The following is a 27688-nucleotide window of genomic DNA, read 5'->3' on the forward strand; positions in this document are numbered from 1 at the left end:
AGCTAAATCCCTCCTGTTTTCCATGCGGGGCACTAGGAATGAGCAGTGGGAGCTCTGCGTTGCTCGCATTTTGCAGGTCAGTGTAGCTGGGCAAAGGCACGGCTCTGGCTGTGGGAGCACACAGCGATGCTAACACGCAGCACAAGCTGCAGGTGTGGAACCAGCCTTTCCAGAAGTTTAGCTCATGTGCGTGGGATCCATCTTTCCCAACTTTAAAACATCTCTTTGGAGCGTTCCTGCAATGGCATCTTCAGCCAACTGCCTAGAGCCCTTTCGGTCCCATGGAAGGAGGTGTTGGGGGACGATTCATCTGACCCCAAAGTGTCTGTTTCTGTCCTTTGATTGGATCTGATGTAGGTGTTTACAGCCAGGCGAAACCAGCCCCACCTTCTGGTCTTGCTCTGTTTGGCTGTGCAGCTTGGAAAACCTCCCAAAGCACTGGAGTATTGCTGCTCCGTGACCCCTCTCCAATGCACTTAGCATCCTGACCCCCCCCCCCCGCCCCAGGACTGAACCAGGGAGCAGGATAAGGGAAGGCTCTGAGAGGCAGAGGTTGCCTACGGCAAGTCTTTAAACCTTATTTTAAAATTACTTTTAAGTGATTTTTACAAGGACAGATAAAATCCACACTGTTCATAGTAAGGCTGATTGCAGTTTATTGGAGAAATTTCATAAAACTCAGTTCAACAGGAGCAGAAGCTGAGAGGAAACAGGCTGGTTACATTTTGGCATGTAATTCTCTAACCCTTTTCTTTGCCTCCCTCCTCCTTCCATAAAAAGGTGGGGGGAAGCTAAGAACAAAGGCACTATAACAGATGTTTTCTTGTGTTGTTTTCTTTCCAACCCTTGTGCTGTTATTTTCTCTAGGCTGAGTTCCCTGGCTGGTGGAGGGGTTGGTTTGCTGCTGAGACAAGTGGGTTATGTGCAGCATATAGCAGCCTGTGGGTTATGTGCTCTTCTGGCTCGAGTTACACGTACTGGGTGGGTGAGGAATTACTGTGAAGAGCCAGCCCCTTTCACCTCTGGAAAATGAAGGCTGTGTTGTTGGATGTGGGTAGAGCTGAAGAGCCCTGGAGCAGATAGAGAAGTGACAGCAGAGCAAGAAAGTTGGGAAATGGAGCAACTGCTTCTTGCTGAAAGATGCTTTGTTCTCAGTTCTGCAAGCCCCTGGGGACAGCAAGCCCAACAGCAGGGAGCAGGGTTGATCAGGAGGGAACATAAGAGACTGTGGTATCGGCACACCTCCTGGTTTCCGTCATGAGCAGGTGAAGGGACCGGTTCTGCTTCCATGTACATTGGTGTAAATCCAAGTCCTGCATCTACTCTGGATTTACACCAGGACATCAGAGCCAAAGGGACCCGAGGGATGCTGCAAGCTGAGCTCTAACGATGGCACCCATTAGTAGGAAGGCTGATTACTCATTGCCAAGCAGTGCTGGGCTTCTGGTCAGCTGGGGGAGAGTTTCTGCGAAGGAATTAAGTGGGCTTGGAGATGTCTCTCCGCTGATCCAGGAAGTCGTGCTGGGAGTATGGTTTCCCCTAATGGGAACGCGATAAGCACGGCTCTTTGGATGCTGTTAATAGCTCTGTGCTGGCAGCAGGAGGTGGTGCTCAACCTCTTCTGCTCCAGGGGAGCTGGGTGCTGCTGTGACTTAGCTCCGATAGCTCTTCTTGGTGGTGGTTTTCGACACAAACCTCATGCTGGAGCTGCTTCTTGCACCAGAGCTGAATCCTGCAGCCAGGCAGCTGCCGGCGCTGGCACTGCCGACCCCCAGGCCAAGCTTGCTGTTGAAGCCTGGCCCCAGCGTGGTCCCACCTCCGTAGCTGCTCCCGGATGAGACCACGGCTGTGATGGGAGACCACAGGGGAGAAGGTTAATTTGTTTGGGATAGTACAAGGGCACTTCAGCGTCTGCAGTTATGTGTGGATGGTTTTCCTCGCACAGTCTACCACTGCCTGTATTTCACAGATGATATTCTTTAGCTTTTCTTAACGTCTAAAACCTTTCATGATCAGAGTTGGCCAGAGAAAAGATGCATCAGGCTCCTTGGCCACCTCAGTCTAACAAAGAGTTACAAAACCCATACACTCCATTTTTGTGCTGGTAGCTAATAGCTGCGCAACTCATTGTGTCATTGCCAGGCCCACGTACATCTAAGGAACAACTCAATGAATACTCAATCTAATCAGTCTATTAAGAGCCAGATTACTTACAAATATTCACTGCACCAACGCCTTCTCCAGCCAGCCTGGAAGAAAGAGGACAGAGAAGAAAGGGCTCGTTATTTAGGACGGTTTCAAATAACAGTTTGGCATCAGTCCCGTTCAATAGCAGAGTGCTCTGGGATTCATTCTCATTGATGCAAAATTGCACAGACCTGCTTGTGGAGCTGAAGCAACATTTACCCCTTGCAGAGATCAAACCCTGAGGGTAATACTCACTTCTTAGGAAACAGCAAGAGTTAAAGTTTAACCACTGCTTAAGGTATCAAACGCAGACTAATGAATGTCCAGTAGTAATTAAATCAGTTGAGATATGCTTCCAGTGCATTGAGCTGCAGCTGCTGCAGAAAGGAAGCCAAAATTACTCAGCGCAAAATACTGAACTTCCAAAGATGGGATTTTCCCGTCCCTCTTCTGTGGAACCAGCTGGTATAAACAAAGGCGTTTGACTTTGCTTATGTCTTCTGCTGGGAAATCTGCAATGCGTGCGGGTGCAGCCCTCCCTAAAGCTCACTGCTCCTGGAGTTTTGTAGTCTTTCCCTTTTTTGTTGCAGATAAATATGAAAATATTTATGAGTTTAGACATTATTTGGATTGCAGGGGCACGAGGAGCCACCCACCTGCTCTCCTCGCCCTCCAGCAGCTTCCTGTAGGTCGCAATCTCGATGTCCAGGGCCAGCTTGACGTTCATCAGCTCCTGGTACTCGCGCAGCTGCCGGGCCAGGTCTGCCTTGGCTTTCTGCAGAGCATCCTCCAGCTCGGCCAGCTTGGCTTTGGCATCCTTGAGGGCCATCTCCCCACGCTGCTCAGCATCTGTGATGGCTGTCTGCAGACTGGCACACTGCAAGAAGTAGAAGGTGACCCCCCAATATCCAGGCATCCTCGCAAGAGCACGAGGTGGTGGAGGTGCTCCCACGTTTGGAGGGGTTCTGCACACCGTACCTGTTTCCTCACGCTGTCAATATCTGAGTGGAGCCGCTGCACCACGCGTTTCATCTCTGAGATCTCCACCTTGGTGTTGTGCAGGTCGGCCCCGTGCTGGCCAGCAGTGAGCTGCAGTTCTTCGTACTGAGAAGGGCAGGGGCATGAGACACAAAGAAGAAGTCATTAAACTCATTGGTAGGGGCTGACCCTGCTCTGATCCTCTCGACTGGGTCTTCTGTCTCTTTCTGTACTCAGTAAAGGTTTGTCCTCATGAACTTTAGCATATTGCCTTTCTCCCTCCATCTCTCCTTATTCTCCTTTACCTCTCCTTCTCAAAATGGCATGTACAAAAACCTCAAAATCTTATCCAAATTGACCTGATTTTGCACCCTACTCCGTAATTCTACCTGCTTGCACTCTCCCATATAAAATAGGCTTTGGCAACTGCTAAGCAATAATTTTCTAGCTCACCTGATTAATTTTCACATCCTCACCTTGCTCTGGTACCAGGACTCAGCCTCTGCCCGGCTCCGGTTGGCGATGTCCTCGTACTGCACCTTGACCTCTGCGATGATGCTGTCCAGGTCCAGGCTGCGGTTGTTGTCCATGGACAGCACCACGGAGGTGTCGGAGATTTGTGACTGCATCTGAGACAGCTCCTGTAAGTCCAACAACATTTGTGCTCAGGCCCAAATATTGACCCCAGTGCTTGTCCTAGAGATTATGCATAGTTGAGTGGTAGGGGTGGGAGGGAGCTGCAGCTCTGAATATCTCTTTTGGGCCTGTTTGATCCAGCTGGCAGCAGGAAAATGGGGAAATAGCAGAAAAAGGAAATCTGACAAAGTCTTACTGCTTCGTAGAGAGCTCGCAGGAAGTTAATCTCATCCGTCAGTGCATCCACCCTGGTTCCCAGGTCCACCTTGCTCATGTAGGCAGCGTCTGCATCCTGGAACCATGACAATGGAGATGGAAAACCTATGGTGGTTTTACACCTTGCCTACCTGCTCCCTTGCACAAAGACTGGTTGTCATTTTATGCAAACCTCAGGAAACAAACCAGGACTGGGTGGGTCTTGACCTCTGTGCCTTTAAACAGAGACCAGAGCAAGTGGATCAAACTGATTTCTTCCTTTTTTTTTTTTTTTTCTTCATTCTGCATTTCCTTTGAGAATGGGGATAGCCACAGACCTAAGCAGTTTTTGACATATCAGAAGCCACTGGATTTCCCATACTTTGCCTGTGCAAAGGGGCAGAATGGCTGCAAGGTATGGATGACCCAGGTTTGGTCTTGTATCTTGGGGATCACAGCTCACCTGGATTTTGGATGAGGGGCCTGAAACAAGAATGAGCTATTGCCAAGGACTGACACACTGGCACAATTGGGTGTTTCATCTTCAAGGAGGGATGACTACACATTTGCTAAGTGCTTTGCCCAGCTTGGCATTGCCGGATAAAAAGGATCATTTGCATTCAAATGCATTTTGTCTTTAAAAAGTGTGTCCCTTCTTTGTTGTTGGCCTCACCTTCTTGAGCAACATGAAGTCGTTCTCTGCAGTCGTGCGTTTGTTGATCTCCTCCTCGTACCTGTTGGAAGAGGAGACGAGCATCGCTTTACAGCTCCCAACCTCCCCTCCTGCCACGGGGGTATGGAAATCCCTCCTCCACCCATCCATGTAGGGTGCTGGTGGAGAGAATAAAGAGTCTGTTCCCAGGGACTTTTAGAGCCTGTGCGTGGATCTTGGGAGAAAACAACATAAATAGCTACCTGGTAATGCACGTCTGTCCTTGCTATGTCAGTGCATATATTATGTCTATTATTATATATATATATATCACAGATTGTGATAGAAAGACAGCACCCTTGGGCTAGGTGGTGGAAGGAGGCCATCTAGAAAAGCTGCAGGCCTTCATTAAAGGCACGTTTTATCCTTCCCGACGTTTTCGCTGTGAATGGGAGCCTTGTACTCCCCGAATTTTCTCAGGCCGAGAGGGCTGGGTGGAGCCGGAGCTGAGCTCGCCGCCGCCGCGCCTGCCTTAGTCAGAAGAGCCGGGATCTCCGACGCCAGCTCCCGTGGTGGCTTTGGGAGGGCTGGGGACGGCCGGGGTATGGAGAGACGAGGTTGGGAGTGGGGGATCTCCAATGCCAGCTCCTGTGGTGGCTTCAGGAGGGTTGGGGACGGCAGCACCGTGCGTCCCACTCCTGGGGAAGGATGAGAACCGGCACTGGCCGTGGAGCAGTGCCCAGCTCAAACGAAGTGAATTAGGTGCAGGAGATGAAAGGCAGGAGTTCAAAGGAAGGAATCCGTGCAGCTCATAAAAACATTAGCCTTTCATGACCTTTTTGTTGGGGAAGGGCTTCAGATTTCATCTCAGGAATGTCCAACCCTTAAAATCATTGCCATTAAGTGCTAGGCTCTGTATAGATTTGTGGGTCTCTAAGCTCTTAGCCACGTAGAAGAAGAAAATTAATTTGGCATATGTCTAATTTCTAATTACTGAATTGATTAATATTTGACTCAGAAGAGCAAAGCATTAGAAAGAATAATTTAGGATCCACAAAGTGTAAAAAAAAATAAAAAAAATTTACAGGCAAGGAGAACAAATTCCTAGCAAATTTGTTTTGTTTTTTTTTTTTTGCTAGGGGACAGAAGCGGTGACGTCCCCCTGGTAGGTGCAGGTGTTGTTGCCACAATGCAAGGTGATGATGACCTCAGCTAAGAGCTGAGCTGGTTGATGTAATTGAGCTTTTGCCCAGAGATTCCCTGATCTGGAGCCAGCAGGAATATTTGCCACTTTATGTCAGATGCAGGTAGAACATGAAAGCCTGAGCTAAGACGTCACCTTTACTTTTCAAATGATTTCTTCTCTGAAGCCATGGTGAGCACAAAGATCTCTCATTTGAGCAATCTCTGCTGCTGCAGACTGTGCTAATGGTAGGCATTGTTTTTCAAAGTTTAACATTGCTTTCACTATGGTCCCGAGAGAATAGGAGGAAACTCTGACCCAGGTAATCAACAGCATTATTGTGCTTATGGCAGGGATTCATCTCTATTCAGCTACCTGGAAATTGGATATTTTGGGTTTTCCTTCTGTAGCTGATGAAGAAAGATACTTATCCCATCCTAAAATGGATGGGATTGCCCATCCAGCTGGCTAATTTCTAGCCGACTCTGAGGTCTAGAATGGCCAAACTGACATAGGACAGAATTTTTCTCTGCTAAACTTTCCATTTCTGAAGTCACAGGAAACCATAAAAGAGGCCTGAAAGTAGACTGTGCCGGATGATTTCTCTGCCCCAAGGCAGTCGTTTCTGTTCCAATGCTTGTTTTAGGCTAGAGGCACTGTTGGTAAAGGTGGCAGAAAGTGTCAGACGCATGATCTCCCGAGAAGGGCAGAGCAGAGGGTTTTTGGCAGAATGCGCGTGTCCTTGTTTTGAATTGCAGCCTGCTCCTTGCTCTGCCTCTCGTTTTTCTGGTTCCAGATTGACAATTTAAGCTCCTTACTTATTCACATCCATTAAGCAGTGTATCCCTCGTGGGCATGGTAGCAGACAGTAAGGCTTGATAGATGTTTTTCCAAAGTGCAAAGAGTGGATGAGAAGGAACACCTCCTCCTAACAGCCTAAAGAGTTAATGAGCTGAGCTGAATCCCTCGGCAGAGACTTCAGTGACTTTCCACAGGGTGGAAATTAACTCCTGGCTTTCAGGAGTGCTAGAACTACCAGGTACATCCATATTAATCAGCATTATTACTACTTTTTTAATAAAAGAGAGACAAAGAAACAATTAAGCACACACTTAAAATTGATCTTTCCTTTTAGGAAGATTTTCTCTCCTGGAAAGGAATTCACATCAATAAGAAATGTGAGTGTTCAGAGTGCTTGTATATTAAAAAAAAAAAAAAAAAAAAAAAACAAAAGCGTATGTAGAGTGCTGCTGCTGCTATTTATATGCAGCTAAAGTGAGGGGAACGAAGTCATGTTAGTCCTTTCTGAGGTTTCACAGTTTTTGGTTGCCTTGGGTCTTTTAGCTCATCCAGAAAGAGGACAGAATGAAGAAAAACTGGATGGGTTTCTTTCTTTCTTTTGTGTGTGTTGCTTACCTGATCTTGAAGTCTTCAACAGCATCCTGCATAGCCTTCAGCTCAGAGCTGAGCTGCAGCCTGTCCCCTCCTAGAGCCTCAAGCTGTCTCCTCATGTTGCTGATGTACACTTCAAACATAGGCTCAATGTTATTTTTCACAACTTTTTGGTCTTTCAAGAGGCTCCATTTGGTTTCCAGTACCTTGTTTTGTTGCTCCAGGAACCGCACCTGAAACCCACCAGAGCAGTTTAAAGCATTCAGAACCATCAGTTTAAGAACTGCCTCACTTTTCATGAGAAGTGAGCTTTAATGCGAGGGGTTTTGTTGTTTTAATTCTGTTTCATGTAATTTAAAGTGGGCTTTAGATAGTGATATCACTGATAGGAAAATTTGGAAACCAGGAACAGTATTCAACTGCAAAGAAACCTGCAAATGTAGTGGGCTCCATATCCAGACCGTCTACAAGCTCTGACAGTGGCATAATGTTTACAGAGGTAGTAAGCCGAACAAGTTCCTGAGCACTAAGATTTAGAAGTGAGGTTTTAGAAGCTAGTTTATAACATCGAGAGCAACCCGGATCCCACTGTACTTGCAATGACAAACACGCTGGGCTGGATGAAGTGAAACACGTCTTACCTTGTCAATGAAGGAGGCAAATTTGTTGTTGAGGGATTTGATCTGGTCCTTCTCCTCCTGACGCACTCTCTGCATGCTGGTGTCAATCTCCAAGTTCAGAGGTGCCAGGAGGTTTTGGTTGACTGTGACCCCTTGAATACCCCCAGGGCCGCATCCTCCTCCAAACCCAAACCCAGCTCTGCCAGCCCTGTAAGCAAACCCACCGTGACCTAACCTGTAACTGTATCCTGGTCTAGCAGAGCAATACCCTCCACTCATGGAAATCCTCTTGCTTCTCCCTAGGTTGTGAAGGCTCCTGCTGCCAAAACCACCGCTGATCTGTCCTATGCCTCCACCACTGCTGCAGGACATGGACATGGAGCTGAAGCTGCTTCGGTTTACAGGCATAGTGGCAGAAGCAGCACTAAAACCCTTAGCGAGTCCTCCTGACCTAGCGCCAACTGACTTCTGTGCGACTGTTTGCTGGTGGCAGGAGCAGAGGATGATGAGGTGAGATGGCAGATGGGCAGAGATCTTCCAGAGTTGGGAGCTGGAGTACCCCCCTGCCTTATATCCTTTTGGAGAGGGCTGCAGCCCAGTTGACTGAGCTAATCAGCTTGGTATGCTGGCACATGGCCACCTTTCCCAGCCCGTTAATCACCTGGCTCACTAATGCAACAGGTTGGCAACCTTCAGGCTCATAAAACTAACTGAAATTTCTAACCTGTGTTTTTCAGAGTGGTGATTACTGTCTGGTGGGAATATATATACGTATATGTATATATAAAATATATCTGTGTGTCTGAACATTCCCTTTGAGCTTGCTTTTAGCTAGGTGTCAGTGCCCATTTAATTTAAAGCTGACAGGACTGCATTTTCCAGAAGAGGGAAAGTAGAGATGTTGAAAATACTAATTTGATATGCTTCACTAAAGAAAAATCTGAATTTGCTCCTCAATTGCTCCTGGGGTAGGAGTGACCTGCCTTGACCTAGGAAAAGAGAAGTTAGATGTCTTGGTCTATGCTCCTCAGCTTTGCAAGCAAGACTTCATCTGCACAGTGGTACTTCTGATAAAGATGATAATTTGGGAGGCACCTGTGCCTTTCTGTTGGCTACAGGGGGAGCCTGGATGCTTTGCCTAGACAAAAGGCTGAAAGCAGATAGTCCCCCAGAGAACCGGCTGCCATGTGAAACTCCAGGCTGTCAGATACCTGTTTGCTGTTGGATAGCGTTGGAATAGCCTCCAGCAAGCCAAATACCTGTTCTGCTGGTGTCAGGAGAAATATGGTCCAGAGATGCCAAAGAAAGACGGGCAGGTGTTAACAAGGACAAGCCATTTCCTTTCAGGTAGCGTGTTATTGTGCTTAGATCTGGAGGATTAATGAAAAGCAGGGGTTTATTGTATCGCCTTCTCTTTAGGCTAGGAGTCGGCGTGCCCTTAATGTGCGTCACGTTTACCTCTAGCGCTTTAGTCACTCAGCAGGGTTGTGTCAGAGACTGAACCAGCACAATCTGCTGCGGTAACCTCGGCACAGGGGTTGTTCCTTAATATGGGCTTTGGTGCTTTTGTAGTTAGCCTCTCATTTCTGCTGTTCAGGGGAGGGGAACTAAGCCTTCCTTACTCTCAGGGTCTAACACATCTTCAGCCTATGTCTAAGAACTTGATTCTTTCCAAAGAGGTTGAGTTTGGGGGTTTAAAGGGTCTTTTACGTTTCAAATTATGGTAATGTCAGTGATGGCATTGTATTAAATCCTACAGCTACTGTGTGTACAGAACACAAGAGCTGAACTACTTGCTTGTTGGGGGAAAAAATGGCTTTATATCCCTCCCTGACTCCTAACATAAAACCTTGAAAGGTTACAGGGGTTTGGGTGTGATCAAGGTGGCCTGAAGCTGCAGAGATGCTGTAATAGAGAAATGAAGATAGAAGGACATCGTCACTAATGCCTGGTAAGGAAGGTGGTATTTTCCTTTTCTGATGCCAAAAAATCATGTTCACGCAAATGGGAATGGAACATCACATTCCCAGTTCCTCTGAGATGTAAGTGGTACTCGTGGAGTTTCAGTGAGGGCAGAGGAAGGAAAGGTCTCAACTGTTGTGTGTGTGACTTGTGTTTCCCTTCAGCTCTGCTCTGCTCTGTCAGGTGCTCTTTCCCCTGTGGCGCTATAAAGTAATTGAAATTGAAAGGAGAATGCAACAGAATGAATTTCACGTGCTTTTTATTAGACAAATTCTGGGAAATGAGGCTTTCAGAGAGTCAAAAAACAAACAGGAGCATGACATGTTTTATATAAATAAGGACAGACAGCTTTGACTTCCAAACCTTTTGCAAGTAACAGAGTAAAGATTGCACACAACATGAGAGGAAGGTTGGCACACATGGGCTAGCAGTGCTGATGTCTGACTTTAGTAGCATCTCTTGCTTGAAGAGGTGGTGGAGACGTACTTCATGCTGGAACTGCTTCCACCAACCACGCATGACCCGGCCATGCCTTGTCCACCTGAGCCGAATGAGCCGAAGCCCATTCCTCCAGCACAGACCCCACCTCCAATACCGCTGCTACCCCCAAAACTGTGAGAGTTTCCACTTCCATATCCTGATCCTACAGAGGTTCTGGTCACAGCTGCAAGAGGAAAGCACCCGTGTTAGAGGCATCCACAAACAGGGACCCCTGAGTGGCAGGCAGAGCAATGTAAAGGTCACAAAACCGTCTTTACAAGTTACTTACAGATATTCACTGCACCAGCACCTTCTCCAGAGAGCCTGTTAGGGAGCAAAAGGAGACAGTAAGCTTTTAAGGGGAGCTCATGAACAGGAGCTGGTTGAAAAAGCAGCAGAACTTTTTTGAAATGTTTTTGGTGGAAGTTGCAAAGTTTGCACAAAAAGCTGCCGTATTCCTGAATGGCTCATCTTCTTGTGCAATTGCTCATCTCTAAACAGGTTCTGAGCCCTCTGAACGTGGGAAGCCCAGGGGGCCTTTTCTAAACCTGACAAGGGTCTGTGACCCCATTGCACCACTGGAAACTGGAAAAAATTGCACCCACCTGCACTCCTCGCCCTCCAGCAGCTTCCTGTAGGTCGCAATCTCGATGTCCAGGGCCAGCTTGACGTTCATCAGCTCCTGGTACTCGCGCAGCTGCCGGGCCAGGTCTGCCTTGGCTTTCTGCAGAGCATCCTCCAGCTCAGCCAGTTTGGCTCTGGCATCCTTGACGGCCATCTCCCCGCGCTGCTCGGCATCCGCGATGGCTGTCTGCAGACTGGCGCACTGGGGGGGAAAAACAGTGGTTGAATTCCCCATCTAGAGCACAGGTCAGTTCTTTGTACCCCGGAGTTGTGATGGCTGGCCTAGGTGCAGAAGATGCTGAATTATCACATAGGGCTTCTTAACAATCACTGGCTTGATCCATGTTTTGGGCCAGGTCATAGCCTAGATTTAATCTAATTTCCACACCTCTTTGTATCTCTTCAGGTTTATTAATATCGTCACTCTTTGTGAAGTTACTGCACTGAGATAAATGCTGTCATATTCACTCCCTATCCAGCAAACGCACTGAGATGCATTTATTTTCGTTCGCTGGATTTGGCTGGGCAGCCAAGGCTAGGCCACAGGAAAAGTCAAGTCTTTGCATTTCCTCTCCCTTTACCTGTTTCTTCACGCTGTCGATTTCAGACCGCAGCCTCTGGACGTGGCGGTTGAGCTCGGAGATCTCCTGCTTGGTGTTGCGGAGGTCGTCCCCGTGCCTGCCTGCGGTAGCCTGCAGCTCCTCGTACTGTGGCGGAGAGAGGAACAACCGGTCAAGGTAAAATCCATCGGGTTAGTGCGAAGCAGCGTGGGGGAATGCGGGTGTTTGTGCTCAAAGCATGCAGCTGTTCTCAATCCCAAATCAGCACTTAGAGCTTTGTAGGATTTTTAGATCTGAAGGATCTGGGGCAGGGGGCATGGTTTGCCCAGAAGCCTTCCTGGGCACTCACCCTGGATTGGTACCAGGACTCAGCCTCCTCTCGGCTCCTGTTGGCGATCTCCTCGTACTGAGCTTTGACCTCTGCAATGATGCTGTCCATGTCCAGGCTGCGGTTGTTGTCCATGGTCAGGATGACAGAGGTGTCAGAGATCTGGGTCTGCATCTGAGACAATTCCTGCAGAGGCAGCAGGCATTTGGGTGAGTCACAGGCGTGAGACTCTTCCCCTCTTGCTCAAGGGGCAGAAATGCTCCAAGCAGAGGGCAGAGCTGGGTGTCCAAAGGGATTTTTCCAATAAGTTTTCAGGAAGAGTTTATACAGCAGGTGAAATGGAAAAAGCATTGACTTTTTAGTGCAAAGCGTAAAAAAAAATAAAAATCTGTCCTGAGCTTCTGAGGTGGGAAAGGGAAGCAAGGGCATTAGGAACTAGAAGGGCATGAACGCGGGTGCTTACTGCTTCATAAAGGGCTCTGAGGAAATTTATCTCCTCCACAAGGGAGTCCAGCCTGGCTTGCAGCTCAGTCTTGTTCATGTAGGCACCATCCACCTCCTAGAAGAGGAAACACATCACAAAAATGAAGCAGTTTTCAGAGAAGCTGCAGGATGTTTTTCTTGCTGTGGTCATGCAGACAGCTCGCAGGCCTGGGAGGTGCAGCGTGCATGCACCCACCTTCTTCAGGATCACAAATTCGTTCTCAACAGTTGTGCGCTTGTTGATCTCTTCTTCATATCTGCAGGATGGAAATGGAGGGTTGGTCTAGGCTGATGCAGAAGTCATTTTATTAATAACTTGTTTTTATATGTGCAGTTTTGTAGCTTGGTCTCTTAGCTCTATGGCTTTCTGCCTGTGACTTTCAGCCACAAGGCACAGAGATTCTCTATGTCACGTATGCAAACTTAATCCTGGGCCTTTTTCAGAAGATTATATTAGCAAAAAAGCCCTTCTTGCCTTGTCTGACTGCACTGGTGCAACAGAGAGCTGTCATCTGTCGCAGCCCACTTGCCGGCCAGGCAGACCACAAATGAACAGACTTACTTGTTCTTGAAGTCCTCAGCAAGGCTTTGCACCTTGTTCAGTTCACCTCCCAGGTTCTCCCTGTCTGCCAGCAAGCTGTTCAGCTGTCTCCTGAGGTTGCTGATGTAGGTCTCGAAGAGGGGTTCAATGTTGTTTCTAACTGTTTTGTTCCCCTGTTCTTGCAGAATGGCCCATTTGGTCTCTAAGACCTTGTTTTGTTGCTCAAGGAATCGGACCTGAAAAGAGAAAAAAGATATTTCAGAAACAGTGGCTTCAGGATGGTTTCCCTAAGAGAGGCCAGGTACCATCCTGCTGAAAGGGGGGAGCTCCCAGCCTGTGGGAAACAGCTGTCACTTCATACTCAAAGACTGGGCAATAGCACAGATTGCTGAAAGACACATAGACGGAAGCAAATGTTACAAATCTATGTTAACATTCCTGACTATATGGCAAGCTCTGCTTCCTTACATCCTATATCACCATTTTCCCTCTGCTGGCTGGTCTTCTCTTAGCATGAATGTGTGGGACAAATGGTCTCAAACCCAGCACCCCTCGTGTTTTATTCCCTGGCTGCTGCTGTTAGATATGGCAGTACACGAAGAGTTAAATTGCTGATAAAGATAGAACGTGCCCTTATTTGTGCTTCTCCACTGAAGAATCAGCACAGCATATCCAATAAATCTCATGTCTCACCTTGTCGATGAAGGAGGCGAATTTGTTGTTGAGGGTTTGGATCTGTTCCTTCTCACCCTTACGGATATTCTGGATGTTGGGGTCAATCTCCAGCTTGAGAGGTTTCAGAAGGCTCTGGTTGACGGAAACTTCGTGGATGCCCCCATTCGGAACAGCAGGGAATCCAGGGCCACCCATGCCACCACCAAACCCAAAGGCACCACCAGATGCGCCACCAAAACCATAGGAAATTCCAGTTCCAGCACCAAAACCTGCAGGTCCATAGAAGCCACCACCCCTTCCAGCTACAGAGATCCTATTGCATCCACCGACATTGTAGAGGCTCCTGCTTCCAAAACCTCCACCAAATCTTCCATACCCAGCAGCGGTGCCGCAGCTTCCACCTTGGGAAGTTGACCGTGAGATGAAGCTGGTGCTGCAGGCGTTTGGGATGAAGGCAGAAGCGGCACTGAACCCAGTTTTGCACTGGTTCCTTGCAACACACTGGCGAGACATGGCAGCTGATGTGAGCAGGGCGAGAGCAATAGGGAGAATAAAGCAGTGAGGAAGTGGATGAGGGAGGGAAGATGAAGTTGTGCTCCCCAGGCTCAGGCTGGCCCTTTTATACCCTTACAAGCTGGGGATGGGTCTGGTGTGGTGCTCATCTTACTGATTAACCGGGCTCGGCACGCCTAGCAGCAATGCGAACGGTGAGTTCATTGTGAGCACACGCACCTACGAATCACTTGGAAAGTTGCAGGAGTTGCATTTTTTTGTGACAGTCATGGTCTGGCTGTTGAAATATCTGTGAAAATGCTAAATGCTGCCTGCTCAACTTTTGTTCGTGGCCGTCCATTTCCCACTCCCTCCTTTCACCTCTGCAGTAGATTGGGCAAGCGCTCACTCATCTGTATTTCACGGATGAATCGATCCCTTTCTTGCGTAAAAGCACATTTTATCGTTTTACAGTGGTCCGAGGTTTGAGAAACCTGTTATTATGGGTCTGTTTCCTGTTGCTGTGGTTCTGAGTAAACCCCAGCAGGGCATCAGTACCTCAGGCCCCAACTTGCTGGAAATTCTGGACTCCTGTTCTCATGCCCAAATGAGGCATTGAAACCAGAGCTGATACAAGAAGGAGAAAGAGGTGATGGAGGGAAGCCAGAGGAGTAATGGGGCATTAATGGAAGTCTTAGACCATCAGCTATCAAAAACCACATAGGGAATGGGAAAGACATGAAAGGTAGTTTTGTGAATGGTATTTTCGGATCTTTTCTTTCTTTGAAAAGTGTCTACGTTTCATCCTGATTCAGACTGACAAGTGATGAAATATCAGAATATGACTTGGGAGGGAGTTACCGCTGGCTGTGACGGCACAAAACCTGAGCTGGCGATTTCTCAGGGCTTCACCTTTGCGGATTGTGTGCCCGTTTCCTGACTCACGGGGTGACCTTGTCTCTACCCAGTGGGAAGCCTGGGAACAGGCTTCTCTCCCCACATCTGTTGTCTTCCTTTTTCAATAACTCTTACTCACAAGGAAATTGAATGCCTAGGATTTGGGCTTGTAGCATTGTTCACAGTCAACTCCCTCTACTCTTATGCCGCGTAGATCCCAGGAGATGTCAAGCGGTGCATTTCTCCAGAGAGAGATGCACAAGCTGTCTTGACTTGCCCTATGTATGCTGTGTTGTAGCACTGTATGCATGGGAAGTTGTCCTGGAGAAGGTGGGATGCTCAGAAGTCACTCCCAGTATCTTGTCTGGATGCCCATAACTTTCCAGGGATGGACATGCTTCTCTTGAACCCTGCGGCCCCGGGAGTTTGCCAAGGTATGTCTCTCTTGTGGGTGTCCAAGCTGAACATCAGAGGAGCAGCACACCTGCAGAACATTGCTGGGAAGCTGTAGCCTTTCCCAGCCATTAAAAAGACACATGCAGGCTCTGGGATGGGAGCAGGTGTTCTCAGATGCGTCTTTCAAGCGCACGTTCGTGCTTGCCATTTCACACTTGGAGGCTGGACAGTCAAGTGAGTTTGGCCAGAAGGTCCACTGAGGGTGATTTGTGGATGCCTGTCATCTTTTTTTGCCTTTTAGCCATGCTTTTCCTTTTTTTTTTTTTTTTTTTTTTTTTCGACGTTTTTCCTCCCTATTCTTCTAATGTTTCTCTTACACACCCTGGAATGAAGCTAAAATAACTGTCCTGGGAGTGTTTTGGCTACTGTGAGTTACAACACGCAGCAGTTTTTAAGACAGCTCCTCAGTCACAGAGGAGCTTCTGTGACTAAGCCACCGATCACGTCTGTCCTGAAGAACTGTGTCAAAACGTTACGGGTAGCAATTAGCAATCAGGGTATTTGGAGGCAGAGCTCCCTCCGCGCTTTGCAAATTCGAGCCCCTGAGTGCAAGCACCATTCCTTGCCTTATGACTAAGGTTTTAATCTGGGCTGCACTCATATTAACGAGGGCTGTCCTCCCCTGCTGGAATACAGCCCCAGGTCATCTCTGCATCTATTTGACAGGTCCTGCTGGAGGGGAAGCAGGAGGTTACATAGCTGGAGATCAGAGCCCTGGCAGAGCCAGCTGTCCCTGGCCAGGACAGCTTGGCCATGTACCCAGAAATGAGAATCTTTGTCTTTTTTTTTTTTTTTTTTTGGGGGGGGGGGTAGAGGGGGCAGGGGTATCTTGCTCAAAAAGGCATGCCTGGGGAGAATGAATCCTGGCCTCAGCCTTTCCCATGGTAGGTGAAGAGCTTTGTAATCTCTACGTTATGACTTATGCGATGATGCAATGGATGGCATCCATCTGCTGTGCCTGTTGGCTATATACACTGCATCCTGTTCGGTTAGGGAGAGTGTTTGGGCAGCAGAGAGGAAGACCATTACTAAGCCTTGCCCAAGCTGCTGTTTGGAGGGAGGAGGTTGCTCCTTCCCAGGAAGGAGTACGTAGTGGGAAGAAATGCTTAGAGAGGTGGTGGGGAAGGAGCAGAGAGCTGCAGCAGTCCCATAACCAACCCACAAGTTTTTGGGAAGGAGATTTCCCGGGGGATATGGAGAGGAACGTGCTGAGTTCAGAGCATCCTAGAAAATTATGGGAAACTGCTGGTCTTGAAGGAAACCCAGAATACAGTCTGTCATTCAGAGACTGCTGGTCCTCCTCTATTAACCCATCGCTGAGTATTTTCCTAATACATCTCTGAATGTTTCCTGATCTTACTGAAATACACAGGGGGTTGGGACTCTTTCTTTGTCACACATTTTTTCAATTCATCTTCCAGCAGTAGATCTGTCACTTCTTTGTATCCTTCAGCCAGATAATGCCCAGCTTTTACTTCTCAATTAATCTCAAGGAAAGGTTGGACATGGTGCTTAGGGACATGGTTTAGTGGGTGGTGGGGGGATGGTTGGACCAGATGTCTTGGAGGTCTTTTCCAACCTTAATGATTCTGTGATTCTCTGACTTGCTACTTCTGACAGGTATTTTTTATATATATATTTTTTTTTATGGCTATTGAATGGGAGACAACTCCCTTCAGAGTAGCATATGAATATTTGTAGTCCGGACTCTCCACCACTTATAGATGAAGGAGACAGAACGAGAGCATCCGAGGCCTGAGATGAACTCCTCAGACAGGGTGGCCAATGCTCGGAACAGGAGGGGAGAGCTCTCAGGTGTTTTCACGCTGGCATTTACACTTAGATGAGACAGCTCACAGTAAATGGGGTTTTAAGATGGAGTGATGTTCTTGAACAAGTCGGGTGGTTGCTCTGACTCCCCTGGTAATTAGTTCCCTATTGTTAGAAGTTTATGCAGGTACATCACACACTTGGCACTGCCCTTTGCACCCCCTGGGAGTCGGGCTGTTGGCTGTTGTACTGGCTGGGAGCTGCATAGCAATTGAATCTTAGACCTTTTCCCCTGTGCCCCACTCTTGCCTTGGCGTGCCCTGTGTTTAGCTTCCAGGTGTTTTACATGCACAATGGGGAGAACTAGTGCATTGAAATCAACAGCATACCTCCCCTTGGTGCTACGCTGTACCTGTGTTTTGGCTGCTGCTGGGGAGATGCAGGAAATGTGGATGAGGAGTAAAAATCTGTGCCTTTAACTGGGCAAGGCCCTAGGAAAAGTGCTTGTTATCTGCATTTGCATTTGCTGTTCCACGTCTTTAATTAAAAGGTCCACGCAATAGAATAAATTACATATGCATTTTTATTAGACAAACACCAGAAAGTGAAGAGAGACAAACAGTCATGGGACACATTTTATATACAAAATCCGGCCAAAAATGCTGAGCTGTAACAAGCAAGTTGCAAATTTAAAACAGTTGGACTCATGTTCAGTAGCAGAGCCCTACACAACATGTGCTAGACAACACGGCTGAGAGAGGGTTCCTAAAGTGAGGCTCCTGTGCGACAAGACATAGGGTTTAGGTGGCCCTCGTTCCGTTCACCCCAACTATGCTTTAATAAAGGACCAGTGTTAAGGTGTTTTCTGGCGAGTGGAGGCATCTGAAAGGAAACCTTTAGCTTCTGTAACTTCTTCTGGTGGAGGAGGTCGAGACAAACTTCACGCTGGAGCTGCTGCCACCTCCGAAGGTGGTGCTGCTCACCCCAGGACCGCTCCCACAGCTGAAGCTGTTCCCCATGTTACAGATTCCCCCTCCCATGCTGAGGTTGCTTCCTCCTCCGTACCCTGTTCCCACAGTTGTTCTGGTCACGGCTGCAAGAAGAAGGAAAGGCGTTCAGTCTCTCTGGGTATTGGCTTCTCAGTACAGAAACACAATAATGCTCAAATCAGGTAATTGTGTATATTTCAAAGACTTACAGATATTCACTGGGACACCATCTCCAGCCAGCCTGTTAGGGAGCAGAACACAGCAATGTAAGATGGTAAGAAAGAAAACAGTTGATAGCATGAGAAAATACAGGGGACATTTTTTAGAGACCCCTGGGGAGAAAAATGAATATGTGCCATAATTTGTGGATGCTTCTCACAATGTTACTGAATTAACCAGGCAACCTTTCCCCCTGCCCCTGGATACCCCATTTCACATGTGCATTTCAAAAACGCTGCGCATCCCCAGCACGTGTGTTGGATCCTCCAAAACCGGGACTACAAGGGTCGTGCTTCCCACCCACCTGCACTCCTCGCCCTCCAGCAGCTTCCTGTAGGTCGCAATCTCGATGTCCAGGGCCAGCTTGACGTTCATCAGCTCCTGGTACTCGCGCAGCTGCCGGGCCAGGTCTGCCTTGGCCTGTTGCAGAGCATCCTCCAGCTCGGCCAGTTTGGCTTTGGCATCCTTGAGGGCCAGCTCCCCGCGCTCCTCAGCATCTGCGATGGCTGCTTTCAGGTTTGCACACTAGGGAAAAGAAACCTCTGGTCAAATTGCCCGTACGGGCCCTTGGCATGTTCTACCCTGAAACCACAAGGTCTCATTACAGCACCACCGGTTTAAGCAGTTTTAGCAGCAGTTCTGTTTTTTAGAGAAAAAGGGTCAAGCTGAGCAGAACTCAGTTAGGTTGTTTTTAATGTTTTCCTTCCTCCCTGCCAATCTGGGGGGCAAATTGGTTAAAAGGATGGGTTTTCCTGCTTTTTACCTGTTTCTTCACGCTGTCGATTTCAGACCGCAGCCTCTGGACGTGGCGGTTGAGCTCGGAGATCTCCTGCTTGGTGTTGCGGAGGTCATCCCCGTGCCTGCCTGCGGTAGCCTGCAGCTCCTCGTACTGTGGCGGAGAGAGGAACAACCGGTCAAGGTAAAATCCATCATTTTTTCAGTAACACAGTGTGTGGCAAGGTGGGTGCTTGAAAGTAATGGGTGCCTCCCCGAGCCCACACTAGCAGCTGAGTTGCTGCTGTGCAACGTGCAGTAGTGGAGAAAGTTTTCTTGGAAGAGTCAGTCCTTTTCTGTTCAAGACAAGACATGAAGATAACAGCACGGAAAACCCCAATTCCTTCACCTTGGTTTGGTACCAGGACTCGGCTTCAGCCCGGCTCCTGTTGGCAATGTCCTCGTACTGAGCTTTGACCTCCGAGATGATGCTGTCCAGGTCCAGGTTTCGGTTGTTGTCCATGGTGAGAACGACGGAGGTGTCAGAGATCTGGGTCTGCATCTGAGACAGCTCCTGCAAAGTGCACGGGGACTAGGTGAGCTCACTCGCTTGGGAGATGCCTTTTCATCCTTACAGATGAGCATGCAGACCTGGGAGAGGCTACAGATTGTTATCTAAGGAGCTAAGACAGTTGGTGTAACTCTAAAGAGGTAAAGGATTTAGCATCTCCTGGGGGGAGAAATTAAAGGCTTTCAGAGGAACGGAGGGAGGGAAGCTGAGGACTGAAATGTCTTGGGAGGTGGTTGTACTCACTGCTTCGTAGAGGGCTCTCAGGAAATTAATTTCTTCAGTCAGCGCATCTACCTTGGCTTGTAGTTCAACCTTGTTCATATAGGAAGCATCTACATCCTGGAGGACGAGAGAATTAGGTAATACATTTTAAACTCTTGTTCGCAAGTCAGGGATGTGCTTATCTCCGCAATAACAGGCCAGGGAAGAAGGCATAAAAAAGCATTTAGAATATGAATGGATGGATTTGTGAATGAATAGGTGATTAGAGCTCTACAAATAATCATCAGATGGTGTTCTGCAATTTTCTCTCACCTTCTTAAGTGTCACAAATTCATTCTCTGCAACTGTACGCCTGTTGATTTCATCTTCATACCTAATGGAGGGAGGCAGAAGAAGCATTTGTTTAGGCAAGTAACAGACAGAGGTGATTTTAGTTTGCTGGAATGAACTTCCTTAAGAGCATTTTGCATACAATGTTCTTTTATTTTGCAGAGCATCTGAATAAGAGACCATGAGCATGTTCCTAGGCTAAACTAGTTAAAACAAGTACATCTAATTTTTTTTTAAAGAATCTCTGCTGTTCCTTTTTTCCTCTTTCTGGCCCTTAGTCATACTTCTGCTTGTCTTAAGCAAATTAAGCATGCTGTCCTGAAACTTTCAGACCTACCATGTAATTTTTTTTCCTCGGTAGGTAATTTAGTTAATAAGTCTTTGATCATATTCTAAATTATTCACAAAATGTTTGTGTATTTGGATCTGTTACTCCGTTACCGTTTATCTTGAGAAAATGGCACAGCCTTCACTGTCGGGAACTCCTGTGTCCTGTTCTGTTTGTTAGAGGACTTGTCTGGATCCCCCCCTTGGCTTAAGGATGTCAAATGGAGAAAGGCTGCACCTACCTAGGTAAGTAGAGCACTCGCTCGATAGACTTACTTCTTCTTGAAGTCCTCAACCAGGTACTGAGTGTTGACGAGCTCTCCCTCCAGCCTTCCCTTGTCACTCAGCAAACTGTTCAGCTGCATCCTGAGGTTGTTGATGTAAGTCTCAAACAGCGGCTCCAAGTTGTTTTTAACTGTTTTCATCCCCTGCTCCTGAAGCAGGCTCCACTTGGTTTCCAGCACTTTGTTTTGTTGCTCAAGGAATCGGACCTGCAAGCAGAAATATGCTGAAGATGTTTTGAAAGAGCAGAGATTCTAAGAGAGCTTCCTTTACAAGTGTGGGATCTCAGTGGGTGAAGTACCCTTTCCAACTAGTTGTCATAGCCAAATTCTCCTCTGACAGAAGCAGGAATGTGCTATTAGACTGCAGGGACCCTGGTCAGTATTCCAAAAAACTCTGGAACGACCACGGACTTCCTTGCACGTGCTTCCCCTTCTTTCTTTTGATAAAGCATGCGAGGTGCATACGTTTTGTGTGAACAGCGCATGCAAAAACAGATAAGGAATAAAACAGGGTTTGCAAACTTATTAAGAAAAGAATAATGAAGTGCCAGTTTCCCCTCCCTTCAGCATAGCTTCTACACTCCACAAAATCTCCAAAATAATGTAGCGTTTTCCTTGAAATCAAAGAGGAGCTGCTCAACCAAGAGAAATCGAGCAGGTGCTCTTGTGCATCTAATACAGTTAACAAGGAAATGAAGTGGTTCAGACAGAGTCGGATCAGATTTTGCTCTTTTGAACTAACAGTCCAAACATGCTGGTACTGTTTCACTCAGAGCTTTAAATGCCTTTGAGGAAAATTCAAGCAGCGAGAAGCTTACTTCTCCCTAGGGCCAATTTATGCGCTTCCTTTCTTGGTTGTTTTGGATGGGTTGCTCTCATTTCATCTGAACCGTCTAAAAACCTGTTATCAAGGCTCCTGCAGTGCTCAGTGCAGAGAGCCCAACACCTCCACAAGGATGTGGTTATCTCTAAGAGCTTTCTTTCTCCACTGCCTATGAGATGTTACGCAGCAAATGAAGAGGACCTCGGATACTGGATGATTAATTCATAGCAACCACTATGTAGCAGGTACCATTGCCTGGAATTTCCAGGGACTGAGGCATCCTCCAGTCTTGTTCCTGATTTTCATTCCTTCTTGCTCAGCTTATGTGCTCATAATACAGCTAAGAGACCCCATCAAAAAATGAGGGCAAGATATTTAGGGAAGCTCATGTCTCACCTTGTCAATGAAGGAGGCAAATTTGTTGTTGAGGGTTTTGATTTGTTCCTTCTCCTCCTTTCGGATCCTCTGGATGCTGGGGTCAATCTCCAGGTTGAGAGGTTTCAGAAGGCTCTGGTTGACGGAGACTTCGTGGATGCCCCCAGCTGGGAATCCAGGGCCACCCATGCCACCACCAAAGGCACCATATCCATAGCCAAGGTTAGCTGGCATGCCAAAGCCACCACCACAACCGTACACGCTACCAGCGCCACCACCAAAACCTGCAGGTCCGTAGAAGCCACCACCCCTTCCAGCCACGGAGATCCTCTTGCATCCTCCAACATTGTAGAGGCTTTTGCTTCCAAAGCCACCACCGACCCTCGCGAACCCACTGCCAGCATTGCAGCTTCCGACCCGGGTGACGGAGCGTGAACTGAAGCTGGTGCGGCAGGTGTTTGGGACGATGGCTGAAGCGGCGCTGAAGCCACTTCTTCCCCTCTGAATCCTCACGGTGGACTGGCGAGACATTGTTGGCTTTGGGCTGGGATGGATGCTACAGCAAGAGCAAAGGAGCAAAGGTGCTGGCCTGGAGCAAGGAGTAGGAGGAAAAGAAGAAAGATGAACCTGTGCTTTTCACGAGCTCAGGAGAGCCCTTTTATGCATTTATGAGACTGGGATGGGTTTGATGAGGTGGATCATCTTTCTGATTAATTAGGCTTGGCATGTCCAACAGCATTCTGGAGAAAGAACTCACTCCGCACACACGCCCTTCTGAAATAATATAGCCAGGTTCTGAGCAACAGTGGTATTGTTTGGGAATAACTGTCGCCTTCTGCCGTCTTTGTAGACAGCCAGACTCTTCGCCATATCAAAGCATTTGAAAGTTGCAGTTGAGTCACTTTGGGCACAGGGAGGAAAACACCGTTCAAAATGCCTGTCACTCAACACCTCTTGCTTGAAAATTTCATCCCTCAGGATTGCTTTTGCCCCTTTTCTGTTCATGAGTAGGGTTTTTAAAAATTACAGTCCCGTGTCTTTTAGGGAAAGGAATCTGTCAGGCAGAGCAGTGCTTTACAGCATGCCCTGCAGTATATTGCTTTATGCTTTATTTTGTGATACATACTGCATGGTTCCCTTCTGCAATATACCTGCAGAAATGCTTCTGCTTCTGTCTCTACATAGGCTCAGCTCCCAGGGCTGATCTGTTCTGAAAATCCTGCTCCTGTGGACTAATTCTTCTGTCACTCTTAAAAGGAATGAAATAAAATTAGCGTAGGAATGAAAATGAAACGTTTTGTCAGGGTCTTTTGTTCACAAGTGTATTTTGACAGTGATATTCACAGCTGCCGCTGAGCTCTAGCACAAGTAGCTGTGCTGGTCCTCTGGCTCGAAACTTTCAATTTTGGTGTTTTAGGAGGATGGAAACAAAGGAACAAAACAAAATTTTCGAGGAGGAGGCAAGAGTGTAGGAATGGGAGCTGCTTTGAATCCACTGTCTCTATGGAAATGGAGTGCTCCGGGGTTGTTCCCAAATCCTCGTTTATAAACACGAAGTAGTTTCCCAAAGATTTAATCAGCTCTTTCAGCACTGCACATCTGAAAGTGTGATCCTGCCTGTATGAATCCAGCAGAAGAGTGCTCCACAGGATTCCCTCTGCCCAGATCCACAGCGGTCTGCACACAAAGACATCCTGGACCTGGCCTTTCTCAGCCACAGGTACCAATGCAGCCCTTTGCTTTGCCTGTAGCACTGCGGGCAGTTTGAGGAGCAAGTTGAAGAGAAAATGTGAAAAATAACTTCATTCTGAGGCACGGCGAGTGTTTCTGGCCCTCGCTTTGTTTCAGGTAGTTCAGGAAAAGATGATTCATATGTAATTTATTTATACAAGAAAGTGAACTTGCAACCGCATCCCCCCGAACAGCTTCTCGTGTTGCCTGTAAGGCTGAGCAGCTGCTGGCTGCAGAGCAGGAAAAACGTAATGCCGAGGAGTCACCGCCGAGCAGGGGGTGTGCTGCGAGCCGCCCCCGCCTCGCGAGGCAAAGGGAACCCCCACGAGTGCGTTGGGTCCCACAACAACTTGCCTTCAAAATAGTTTGCATTTACATTTGTGTTTTGAAACGGTGGAGGGGAAGAAGTAGCAATTATTTTATTTTGGTGTCTATTACAAGACTGAGCTTTTATTGTAAGCAAGAGCTCGATCTTGCAAATTTTGCCCAGAGGGTCTGTTCCTTGGCACACATGGGAACTGTAGTAAACTGATCACGAGCAGCAAATCTACACCCTAAAGGTCGTGGATGATTGATCTACCCTGGGGCTTTGCCCACCAGTTGGTGAATGTCATGACGTGCAAGCGTGAGGGTGATCCCCCGTGGTGTGCTTGATTCATATGAGGCACAAGGTACTCAAAGGCAGATGCAGGTTGCCAGAGACCTTAAGTGCCTAAGACTCCTTTGGGACTCGCTGTCTGGGGTGCTGTCCATCCCACATAACTCTATCTAAAAGCTTTTATTTTTATTCTTGTGTAATCAGGGGAGATCACTGCCAAATGGCGGATTCTCCCATCCAAAGTTGGATGGAAGGAGAGGCCACTGGAGATGGCTTTCCACTTTCCCCAGCACCATGTGGGGAGACCAGGAGGCTGACTCAGGGTGTGCAGGGTTAGCCAGGCTGAAACCCACCCTTGGTTACTAACAGCATGATGCGTCAGTACTTTCCTTTTTCCCCTCAGGCTCCCTTTACATATGAAACTTGTCTTTTTTGGCTAAAGAATACGCCAACTGCGTTGGAGTCCATTGTTAATAATAGTAATAATACAGCTCCTCCAACCAAATAAGAAGAAATTAATTTCTTTCCATTTCACATTTGCACTAGGGTGGAGGTGATGCGGTTGTCACTCATCTGGAAGGAATTTGAGAGGTAATTACAAAAGGCAGAACTGTGAGCACAAGGAGCTGTAGCTACAGGTTTGGGGTATGGGGTGATGGCAAGGGGGCCCCCACCCTGCTCTGTTGATGAAACACTGGGTTTCCAGGTAGCTCCTGGGGGAGTGTCTCCCGTGCACACTGCAGCTCCAGGCATGTAAATGAATTTGCTGCTCCGATGAAGATAGCTTGCCCTGATATGGACTTTTCCTCCTCCACCAGAGCATTATGCTAGCTCTCGCTCAAGCTGTTCTGTAGTTCTTCCTCCTAATCAAACAAAGGGAGCTGTGTTTGGGCAGGTCCTGCCGGCTGAGAGCCCCCATGACGTGGCAGAGGCAGGCTGCGAGGCTGAGCAGGCTCCGAAGCCTTTTCCATCCCTTCCCCTCCTTGTTTCTTCCTCCCAGGCTGAGCAGAGGGGGCAGACGGCAGTGTGAGTCCCTGACCCAGAGGCAGGAGATCCCTTTATGCCATGCTGTAAACCTGGGAGTGAAGTCTTGGCTGAGTTTGGTTCTGGCATCATGCTGACAGCAAGGTAATAACGCTCCTTTGAGGGTAGAAAAGTGCATTCTGGCTACATCAGGGCAATAAACACAACTCAGGCCCCTCTAGTGAGAAACTGTTTTCCATGCACCTAGCCAGCAAGAAGCAGATGTCTCCAACAGTTTTTCATCAGCTCCTGTCCATCTCTGCCTCTCTCCAGCATTCGCCCTGGAAGCCTTCATCTGGTGATGGATGCCCTTTCTCAGACAAGGCTGAAATAAATCCTTCGGAATGCCTCCGTATGTCTTCTTTGCAAAAACACACGCATTTATAAAATCAGAGCATGTCTTACTAACTTGTGTTGGTTCACCTGTGCTACCTAATCTCAGTTTAATTATCAGTAAAGTCAAGGCTGTAATTTACGTTAATTGCTTAAATTAAAGCCTTTGGGTTAAACTTGGGCTGCTAACCTAAATTCAAACCCTACTCATTTTGACCATAATTTACTATATCATCCCCAGTTAATGAAGTCCCACTGGTTGCCCTGAGCTTTTTCCACGGTGGACCACACGACTTGCAGGGTCCCTGCGCTGTGGGGACAGGAACCTCCGAGAGCTCCTGAGCAGGAGGCAAGTGTCCGTGAATCTCATTTCCCCAAGGGATGAATTAGGATGAACTCCTCAGAAGCTTTCCCATAGGTGTTGCCCCGTGATGGGCGTTGCAGTCCTTTGAGCCTGTTCCCAGCAGTATCTGGAGGCCAGTCAGCTGTAAGTACTACATGACTTTGAAGTGTAGGTGTGACCTGCTTTCCCCGGATAATTGTTTTCTGTGCTAGCGCAGAGACTCCGATGCAGCCCAGGGTTTTGGAATAACTTTGCCTTCATTATTGTTGTTGTTGCCAGATGCTTTATACAGATCAGGGAGGTCTCGTTTCACCCCGTGCTTTGTTGCACTTAAAAGAGCCTCTGACCTTAGGTTGGTATTAGCTGATACCTCCTTTCTCCTGCTCCACATGCAACACTGGTGCTTAAATGGTGGTACCTGAAGAATCCCAAACACCCCAAGTTGTGTTGTAACGCTTGCTGAGCAACTTTGATCCCTGAGTAGGGCTGATGGGGTTCTGCTCTCCACCAAGCACCATGTGGAAAGCAAGATCTTTCAGTGTTGGAGGTCATCGCAGTAGTATTGTAACACCTCCTCCTTTCGCATGGCCCTAGGGTATAACTTCTCTCCTGATAAAGAAGCCCATGCACTGAAGCACTGCTGCTGGAAAGCCCCGTTATTTCGGATCAGCTCTGTGCAGGCACGTGGCACGCCCCCCAGCTCTGTCCTGCACCGAGACTGCTCCCAGTTCAAGGTTCCTTGCAGAGAGCCACCGCGCTCGTGTGAAGTTTAATTTCTCCCAATTAAAACAAACAGCACCATTCTCGGAGCCAGTAAGATAAACAAGCATTATTCACAAGTCCTGGAAAGTGCACCCAGTCCCGGTGCACCGAGGCGCTGGGGCCTTATGTTTATTCAGGGTGCAGTGCTGCATTGCACTGCGTGTGAGCCCCGAGGTCCCTGGTGCTGTCCCGTGGCGCGTGGCATCGCCTGCAGCCCGGCTCGCCTGCTGGACTCCGACCCGGCCAGGATGTCGCTGCCCTGGTTAAACAATGACGCTCAGGCTGAACGTGCCTTGCAGACGGGAGCTGGGGATGTTGCTCCGCTGCTGGTTTTGCTGCATCCTTCGTTACCTTCCCTGCAGCCATTTCACGTTGCACTTTGTTTCTAGGCTGTGTAAACCATTTGCAAATTAAAAAAAAAATAATAATAATTTTATTACTTGTCAAGTTTAACCTGAATTTGTGTGTTCTCCAGGTCTCTGCAAACCAGAAGATGGCAACTAGATGACTTTTTGCATCTGCTTTCTTGGAGAAGTGCCGGGAGGGCTACAAAACCCACCCCATGGAGACAAAAGAGTGACGGATAGCTGCTTGCTGCTGTTTTGTTTTTTGCCTTGGTAGCATCTTCAATGCTCAGATTGCGGGAGAAGGAGCCAACAACAGCCTGCAACAGCAGACTGATGGAGGCTGCAGAGATGCCCAGGCATCGTGGGGATAGGGAAGGGCTTGGCAGCGCGGCTCACGACCAAGATTCAGGTGTGTTGTTGGTCGTGGCCCACGTGTCGATGCAGCTGATGGCACAGCAAAGTGTAATGTACGCTTCTGTAAAACACAAAACAAAACAGATTTTTGAAATTTTCAATTATTTATATACATATATATATGGTTTCATAATAAAAGCCCAGTTGGGATGTCCTGCCTGTTACAAAGAAG

General features: G+C 47.9%; 3 protein-coding genes and 1 long non-coding RNA gene across 8 annotated transcripts; 1 reads left to right on the top strand and 3 right to left on the bottom strand.

Moving 5' to 3' along the window:
• Positions 1-639: 639 nt before the first annotated feature.
• On the bottom strand, positions 640-8433 carry LOC311424768 (keratin, type II cytoskeletal 75-like). Its single transcript, XM_084500168.1, has 9 exons — positions 7865-8433; positions 7248-7456; positions 4670-4730; positions 3998-4093; positions 3642-3806; positions 3166-3291; positions 2844-3064; positions 2215-2249; positions 640-1846 (listed from the first exon to the last, which is right to left on the bottom strand). Exons 1-9 carry the CDS (start codon positions 8249-8251, stop codon positions 1653-1655), a joined length of 1494 nt encoding a protein of 497 aa, XP_084356294.1. The 5' UTR covers positions 8252-8433; the 3' UTR covers positions 640-1652.
• Positions 8215-27684, top strand: LOC311424792. 5 transcript variants are annotated; one of them, XR_014686192.1, is made up of 11 exons: positions 8215-8353; positions 11517-11646; positions 19109-19238; positions 19459-19629; positions 20665-20729; positions 23383-23685; positions 24841-24885; positions 25295-25422; positions 25526-25669; positions 25892-25999; positions 27231-27684. It is a non-coding gene; the product is annotated as an uncharacterized lncRNA (long non-coding RNA). The 5 variants fall into 5 exon arrangements; XR_014686190.1 differs by having other exon boundaries at positions 23383-24885; XR_014686191.1 differs by having other exon boundaries at positions 24841-25422.
• On the bottom strand, positions 10054-14009 carry LOC311424766 (keratin, type II cytoskeletal 75-like; the record flags this gene model as incomplete). The annotated part of the gene is made up of 9 exons (XM_084500166.1): positions 10054-10469; positions 10575-10609; positions 10891-11111; positions 11491-11616; positions 11819-11983; positions 12261-12356; positions 12477-12537; positions 12843-13057; positions 13515-14009. 9 exons carry the CDS (start codon positions 14007-14009, stop codon positions 10252-10254), a joined length of 1632 nt encoding a protein of 543 aa, XP_084356292.1. The 3' UTR covers positions 10054-10251.
• On the bottom strand, positions 17810-23389 carry LOC311424790 (keratin, type II cytoskeletal 6A-like). Its single transcript, XM_084500203.1, has 9 exons — positions 21987-23389; positions 20760-20974; positions 20139-20199; positions 19848-19943; positions 19443-19607; positions 19083-19208; positions 18624-18844; positions 18310-18341; positions 17810-18204 (listed from the first exon to the last, which is right to left on the bottom strand). Exons 1-9 carry the CDS (start codon positions 22494-22496, stop codon positions 18008-18010), a joined length of 1623 nt encoding a protein of 540 aa, XP_084356329.1. The 5' UTR covers positions 22497-23389; the 3' UTR covers positions 17810-18007.
• Positions 27685-27688: the final 4 nt, after the last annotated feature.

The sequence above is a fragment of the Aythya ferina genome (assembly GCF_964211825.1).
Source record: "Aythya ferina genome assembly, chromosome: 28".
Taxonomy (NCBI): domain Eukaryota; kingdom Metazoa; phylum Chordata; class Aves; order Anseriformes; family Anatidae; genus Aythya; species Aythya ferina.

What these genes read in the sequence shown, in the direction of transcription:
- LOC311424768 (XM_084500168.1), bottom strand. Translation starts at nt 8,251, where the DNA reads ATGCCTGTAAACCGAAGCAGCTTCAGCTCCATGTCCATGTCCTGCAGC. An exon ending in TTGACAGCGTGAGGAAACAG is followed by an intron (nt 3,065 to 3,165) that starts GTACGGTGTGCA and finishes TACTTCTTGCAG; the next exon opens with TGTGCCAGTCTGCAGACAGC. An exon ending in CGTTGGTGCAGTGAATATTT is followed by an intron (nt 1,847 to 2,214) that starts GTAAGTAATCTG and finishes CTCCCATCACAG; the next exon opens with CCGTGGTCTCATCCGGGAGC.
- LOC311424790 (XM_084500203.1), bottom strand. Translation starts at nt 22,496, where the DNA reads ATGTCTCGCCAGTCCACCGTGAGGATTCAGAGGGGAAGAAGTGGCTTC. An exon ending in TCGACAGCGTGAAGAAACAG is followed by an intron (nt 18,845 to 19,082) that starts GTAAAAAGCAGG and finishes TCTTTTCCCTAG; the next exon opens with TGTGCAAACCTGAAAGCAGC. An exon ending in TGGTGTCCCAGTGAATATCT is followed by an intron (nt 18,205 to 18,309) that starts GTAAGTCTTTGA and finishes TTCTTCTTGCAG; the next exon opens with CCGTGACCAGAACAACTGTG.